Source organism: Macrobrachium rosenbergii, chromosome 55 (genome assembly GCF_040412425.1).
Source record: "Macrobrachium rosenbergii isolate ZJJX-2024 chromosome 55, ASM4041242v1, whole genome shotgun sequence".
Classification (NCBI taxonomy): domain Eukaryota; kingdom Metazoa; phylum Arthropoda; class Malacostraca; order Decapoda; family Palaemonidae; genus Macrobrachium; species Macrobrachium rosenbergii.
Genome location: NC_089795.1, coordinates 13383524 through 13389714, shown reverse-complemented (window position 1 = coordinate 13389714; position 6191 = coordinate 13383524). Strand labels below are relative to the sequence as shown.

The window sequence follows — 6191 nt, the reverse complement described above, 5'->3', positions numbered from 1 at the left end:
CATCGAGCAGGGTGGGGCTGTATGAAACGACAGGTGCGCTCCTCGTTGCAGCGGTTTACCCGTGTTGATCTCTTTGCCAGGCTTGAAGAGGCCAGGCTTGCTGTAACAGGGGAGACGTGGGCTGGCGCTGTCAGGAGATCAAGATATTTTGAAGATGATTACTGGCTTTCAGATAATATTCAAGACAGTATAGATCCGGTCATCATCAACGTTGGTGATGATGAGTAAAATGTATAGTGTCCATTTTTGTTTTTTTTCATCCTCATATATCTATGCTTTCCAGCAATTGGTGATAACATTATTTTGGAAAAGCAAAGCTAATGAATACTTTGATACGAGTATATCAGCTTGGCATGTAGACAATGTCAATGGATTTCTCAAAGTAAGGTTGATTGGTTCATTAATTGAAGTCTGGTATAATTCCAGTGACAAAGTCGCAATGATATTTGTCACACACCTTTTAAGTAACAAAATAGGTACTGGTACTTATAACGTAAATAAATATATAAAACTATAGGTTGAAATATAATAAATCTTATGTATGTATGAACACACACACATATATATTATATATATATATATATATATATATATATATATATATATATATATATATATATATATATGATTTCAAAATTTATCAAATGGCTGATGTCAATGCCCTTATATGAAACATCTTTTAGAAGTCTACCTTCTAAGGAATTCAAGCTACTCTCTCTGGTGAAATTGATATGATAAATTATATCAAACATTGCTCTCTGTCATTTTCTTCCTGGCAATTGATGTATCGAGTAACCTGTGTTGTATGGAAGAATGAGTCCTACGGCTTAACCTAAAGAAAAACTATATTTTATTGTTTTTACCAACACTCGCTTGAAGTGCGAAGTGTAGGGTTAGCATGGCTTCTTTCGTCTCCTGTCATAAGTCTCATTCTTGATCTTCAATGTAAGTGAGTGGGTAAGATATAAAAGGTTGGTCTTGTGTTTAGGTAAAGTCTAAAGTCACGAATCACATTACCAGGTATGCTGAACTTTTTACTGACAAAGAATTTCGTATTGTTGGGGGTAGGTCATATGACAATTATCTATGGAGTTAACCAGGCGTTTAACAATTCGGGGATGGGAGGTACAGGGGAAGAAACGTTATACCAACGTCACTGAGGACGTCATCACTTTTTGCGAATGTGTGGGTGGCTAAGACTGGCTTTAGCCTCATTTTCTTAAGTAAAAAAGTTAATAAAACGTAATTGGCAATGCACAGTATTTCCCAAAATTAAGCCATTGTATGAAGCGCTCCCTGCTTTGATATCATGGAAATCCATCAGTTATTTTAGGAGTTATTTAAAACAAACACTATTACACAGCCTCTGGAAACGTTAGTAAGCGATTCGAAATGTACTAACCTAATTGTAGCCTACGACACCCAGGTTACTTCACTCTTATGCTAGTTCAAATTGTGATTAAATAAATACACTGCATCGTGTATATTAATTAAACCAATAATATAAACTTACTGTTGGTGCATTCAATGTTCCTAGCTTGAAATACTGTAGTCAGATTGACACGAGAACAATCTCTATTTTGTGACCCTCATCCAAAGCACACCTCAAGAAATTCTCCTTACATTTAGATATGCATATCTCCTAAAGGAACCTTTCCCTAAATGTACTTTAAGATGAATAGGAATACTTAAGTGTAATTGAAGGCACCAACAACTATGGCTGCATTCTTGAGCCCTTATTAGTTTGAACAGCACTGTATCAATGCTGTGAAGAGACTGACTTCACAGCCGTCTTTGACTGACACCAAACCCTCGACTAACCACCGGACAAACAACCAGTACCAGTAGTTAAGCACTATTACGCGTATACTTACAATTAAACACACGAAACAGCCTAAAACAACGCTTTTCATTACTAAATACAAACACAACAAAAGATAATATCCTTCTTCTACATAATACGCACTTCCACGTTACGTAAATTTAAAGAGAATACATAAAACTATACCACAACTTGCGGAAAAGTACAATCTCTCTTGTCGAAGTTTCGACATACTTCCCTGCGAAAAAACTTATGCCTACATTATTTACAATAGTCCTGTTCTTCTGCAGCTATTTGGGCAGTCCTGCTCGGGCGGGTGCTTGACTGAATGTCACCTGTCGCAGGATTAGTTTCCCTTAACCCATAATGCGCAGGTGTAGTCCACGTCTGTGGTATTCAAGGGTTGCTTACATTGCACCCTAAACTCAGGTAATGGAGGAACTATACTGGGCCTATGTGGCCTTCCCTGCGTTCTCCTTCAAATAACACAATGGTGTATTATACTTAGTCAGTTGCCTTATCTGTGGGATCCAGAACTCCCGTCTGACACTCACCACAGTTGCATTTACACCCATATGAGCATTAGCATCATGATGTTCTTTAATAATTACCCGAGTAACAAAGCAACTCTTCGGCAATAGTATGGGAAACTTAACAGATTCGGGTAGCTGTGCATGTTCTAGTCTGCCCTTACAACTTATTACCCCGTTGTCCGGGTAAAGATTCAACTGGTGTACGAGAGATAGTTTTGGTTTTCTTATCCCCTTCATCAAACTCTTGTATTCCTCTTGGAACAATTTCCTCTGTATGATGGCAATGGTCTTGTTCTTTGCCTCTTGGAGTTCTTCCAAGGTCAATTCACCATGCCTCTTCATACTGGTTGAACTCCTACAATTATTCAAATATCGTAGGGTCCACGCTGTGGTCCTATAGACCTTTTTAACCTTCAGCAAGTGAGTATTACCATTCAGGTTGTCCCCTACAGTATTGACCAAAATGTTCTCTTTCCTACCCTGCACAAGTTATCCTCCAAACCATGACCTATCTATTGGCCAAGAGGAATTTTTTAACAAAGGGGGTCCCTCCCACCAGAAAGAGCTATCCAAGATCATTTCTGTCCTTTTACCATGTGTCAACCAGTCACTGGGATTATCATCTGTAGCCAAATAGGACAAGACCACCTCTGGAATTAAAGGGTCTATTTCCTGTACTCTATTTTTCACAAAAACAGGGAGAACACTTTTCGATACTAGCCAACTTCGGGTGACTTTACTGTCCAACCAAACGAACAGTTCTACAAACCCATCCTTCTCATAGGATTCTTTAATAAATTTGGCCATTCTTGCTGCTAGCAACAATACCATCAACTCAAGCTTTGGAACAGTTAATTCTTTAATGGGCGCTACTCTTGCCTTTGCCATCATTAAATAAGAGTTTTTGTTCTTAACTCTAAGGGCTCCACAACCATATGCTAACTGGCATCGCAGAATATGTGTAAGGAGTCCCCCTTTCCTAGGCTAGTATTCCTTGAAAAGGAAATATCAAGACATTTTTCTAAGTCTGCGGATAACTCAACCCATTGGTTCTGTAATGGGTCTGGGAGTTGTTCATTCCAATCCAGTTGTTGCTTCCACAAATTCTGCAGGTATATCCTTGCCCTAATAGCAACAGGTAGAAGTGTAAGAGCCCGACACTGTCTCTTCCAAATACGTGTGTGTTCGTGTGTTCGTCAATCGTCATCATCGGAGTGGACAGGACAAAACAGGAGCGTCTCGTTTTCTTTCTGTACAGGAACGCGATTTCAACCATACAATATTTCCGTCTGTTCTCCCTAAGCATTGTTGTCTTAATGTATGTAAAATCACCACTACTTGCATTGCCATGCAAGCATTCTAATCATGTACTCATACTGTTCCAACGAATCTTCTGTATCAAACTGTATGTGTGTTTCTGTTTGTGAAGACGCCAAACGTCTCGCCATTTCACATATATTATGCTACTGCATTGTATTCATTAATCTCTCTTGAATCTCATGCAATTAGCCATATGTAGAATTTCCTGGCCTTTCCATTGATATATGTTTCATCACTGTATGTTAATCATGTCTCTTGATATCGCCATCTGTTTGTCTGCCGACAAACACAGATGTCTGAACCTTTTATCTCTGTTTTACCTGTCTGTGTGTAGACGCTACATTACCGCCCGCACGCGTCAATAACATCGAAGATTCTGTATATTTATCTCAGTAAGGAACCACCAATAAACCAGTAAACACCCAGCCAGTATGTCACTCATATCCCAGTCCTTACACTGGTGACCCCGGAGTGACCCGAAGGACCCGGCCGACCCAAGATGACGACCCACGTGCCGAGCAGACCCTTCGCCGCCCGCTGTTTCCCCCCGTTCCTGAGTTCTCAGTAGAAGTCCGACCCTCCGAGATGACCCACTCCACCACCGGAGCCCTGATGCCTCCTCCAGGAAACCTGAAGCCGCCCCGCACTCGTACTGGACGAGCTGACCAACGAAGGACCAGCCACGCCATCCTTCAGCCTGCTGCCGCCTCTCGAGCTGGCTACCAAGGATCAGCCGCCGTCATCCTTCAGCCTCGAGCCGCCACCGAAGGATCATCCGACGTCACCCTTCAACCCGCTCCCGTCCTTCTCGAGCTCCTGCTGGCCAGTACTGCCCTTCAGCCTCCTACCCACCCCTAGCCCAAGCCCTTCGAGCCAACTACAATTGTCGGCAAGACAATTTCCGCATCGATACCTTGCTTGTGGGGGGGAACATTGTAAGAGCCCGTCGCCCCGACGCCGTCTCTTCCAAACAATCAGACGTTAAACACGTCTTGGGGGAGAGTACTTGTAAGAGCCCGACGCTGTCTCTTCCAAACACGTGTGTGTTCGTCATCATCGGAGTGGACAGGACAAAACAGGAGAACAGACGGAAATATTGTACGGTTGAAATCGCGTTCCTGTAGAGAAAGAAAACGAGACACTCCTGTTTTGTCCTGTCCACTCCGATGATGACGATTGACGAACACATGAACACACACGTGTTTGGAAGAGACAGCGTCGGGCTCTTACAGAAGCACTCCTAATGGATCGTAAATCCGTGGAACAGTTCAAAACACTTCTCTCTTAGTCTGGCCGGACTTATTTATCTTAGTCTGTTGTAATGTCAAGGTATATTTTTCTTTGTCCCAGTTCAGACGTAAGACCTTATGAGTTGTTTGTGCTCTGGCACTAATCCCATATGCTTTAACAACCGTTGCAATGAGTCATTATTACTCGTCCATTCTTTCAGATATAAATGCACCTGAGCAAATATCTCATTTGCTTCAAAGAAAAAATTCACCAGTTCATTATCACCAATGCTAGTGAACTGCAAGTTTTCTACATATAGTCCTCTTTTTATCCTTTCTACATCACCTTCTACCATAGACAGGTGTTTCTTAATCGTTGCATTCAGCAGAAAGGGAGAACATGTAGCTCCAAATAAAACAACTCTAAACTTATACACTAACAATTTACTGTTAGGATCTGTTGGATCTTCCAACCATAAAAACCTAGTATAGTCTCTATCCTCCTCCCTGAGTTGCACCATTAAAAATGCCTTCTCTATGTCACTAATACAAGCAAACGATTTTGTTTTCAACTGCAGCAGAACTTTGAGCAGGTCAGCTGTTATATGTGGTCCCATCCACAAAACAATCGTTCAAGCTAAACCCACCTTTCCTCTGTCTAACCGAACAGTCAAATACTATCCTAATAGGGGTTGTTGCAGTGTCCTTTTTAACACCATGATGTGCCAAGAAATGAGTCTTCTGTTTTAAAATATTCCACTCTCTCTCTCTCAATGAATCTCCTATCCTCCTAATCCTTCAGGATTTTCTGGTAGTGTTCTAAATACTGAGTGTCCTTTTGAAACTTGACACACTGTGGTTTTAATCTGTTCAAAGCCAACCCAAAGTTGGAAGTTAATCTCCTTTTATTGCTTTTCCAAGGCAATGCCACGACATACTGTTTGTCAATTTCAGAATAAGTTATAGTACTCTCAAAGTTCTCTAATACCTTCCGTTCCTGTTCCGTTATTTAACTGCAGTCAATACCTAAATGATCTAAACTCCATAAACTTTCAAGATCTTCCCTTGGATCCTTTAACTGAGTAGCCCCTTCAGCCATAATTTTGTTGTCGGTTTCCACTGCCAGTTGCTTTTGTCTTGTTTCCTACAACTTTTAGAGTCCATACGTCTTTGTGTCCACATGTTGCTTATATCTATCTATCTATCTACCTATCTATATATATATATATATATATATATATATATATATATATATATATATATATATATATGTGTGTGTTTGTGTGT

At 40.8% G+C, this 6191-nt stretch overlaps 2 protein-coding genes and 1 pseudogene across 2 annotated transcripts; 1 reads left to right on the top strand and 2 right to left on the bottom strand.

The window, feature by feature from the left end:
• Window positions 1-25, top strand: part of LOC136835750 (uncharacterized) — a 1600-nt pseudogene extending 1575 nt beyond the window's left edge.
• A 2249-nt stretch (window positions 26-2274) lies between these two features.
• On the bottom strand, window positions 2275-3243 carry LOC136835749 (uncharacterized). The gene is made up of 2 exons (XM_067099609.1): window positions 2949-3243; window positions 2275-2801 (listed from the first exon to the last, which is right to left on the bottom strand). Exons 1-2 carry the CDS (start codon window positions 3241-3243, stop codon window positions 2275-2277), a joined length of 822 nt encoding a protein of 273 aa, XP_066955710.1.
• A 1783-nt stretch (window positions 3244-5026) lies between these two features.
• On the bottom strand, window positions 5027-5521 carry LOC136835748 (uncharacterized). The gene has a single exon (XM_067099608.1). It carries the CDS (start codon window positions 5519-5521, stop codon window positions 5027-5029), a length of 495 nt encoding a protein of 164 aa, XP_066955709.1.
• Window positions 5522-6191: the final 670 nt, after the last annotated feature.

Excerpts from the sequence above, each read along its gene's own strand:
- LOC136835749 (XM_067099609.1), bottom strand. The coding sequence starts at position 3,243 with ATGGCAAAGGCAAGAGTAGCGCCCATTAAAGAATTAACTGTTCCAAAG. Across the intron at positions 2,802-2,948 it reads CAGTGACTGGTTGACACATG|GGGACAACCTGAATGGTAAT; the intron begins GTAAAAGGACAG and ends TCAATACTGTAG.
- LOC136835748 (XM_067099608.1), bottom strand. The coding sequence starts at position 5,521 with ATGGGACCACATATAACAGCTGACCTGCTCAAAGTTCTGCTGCAGTTG.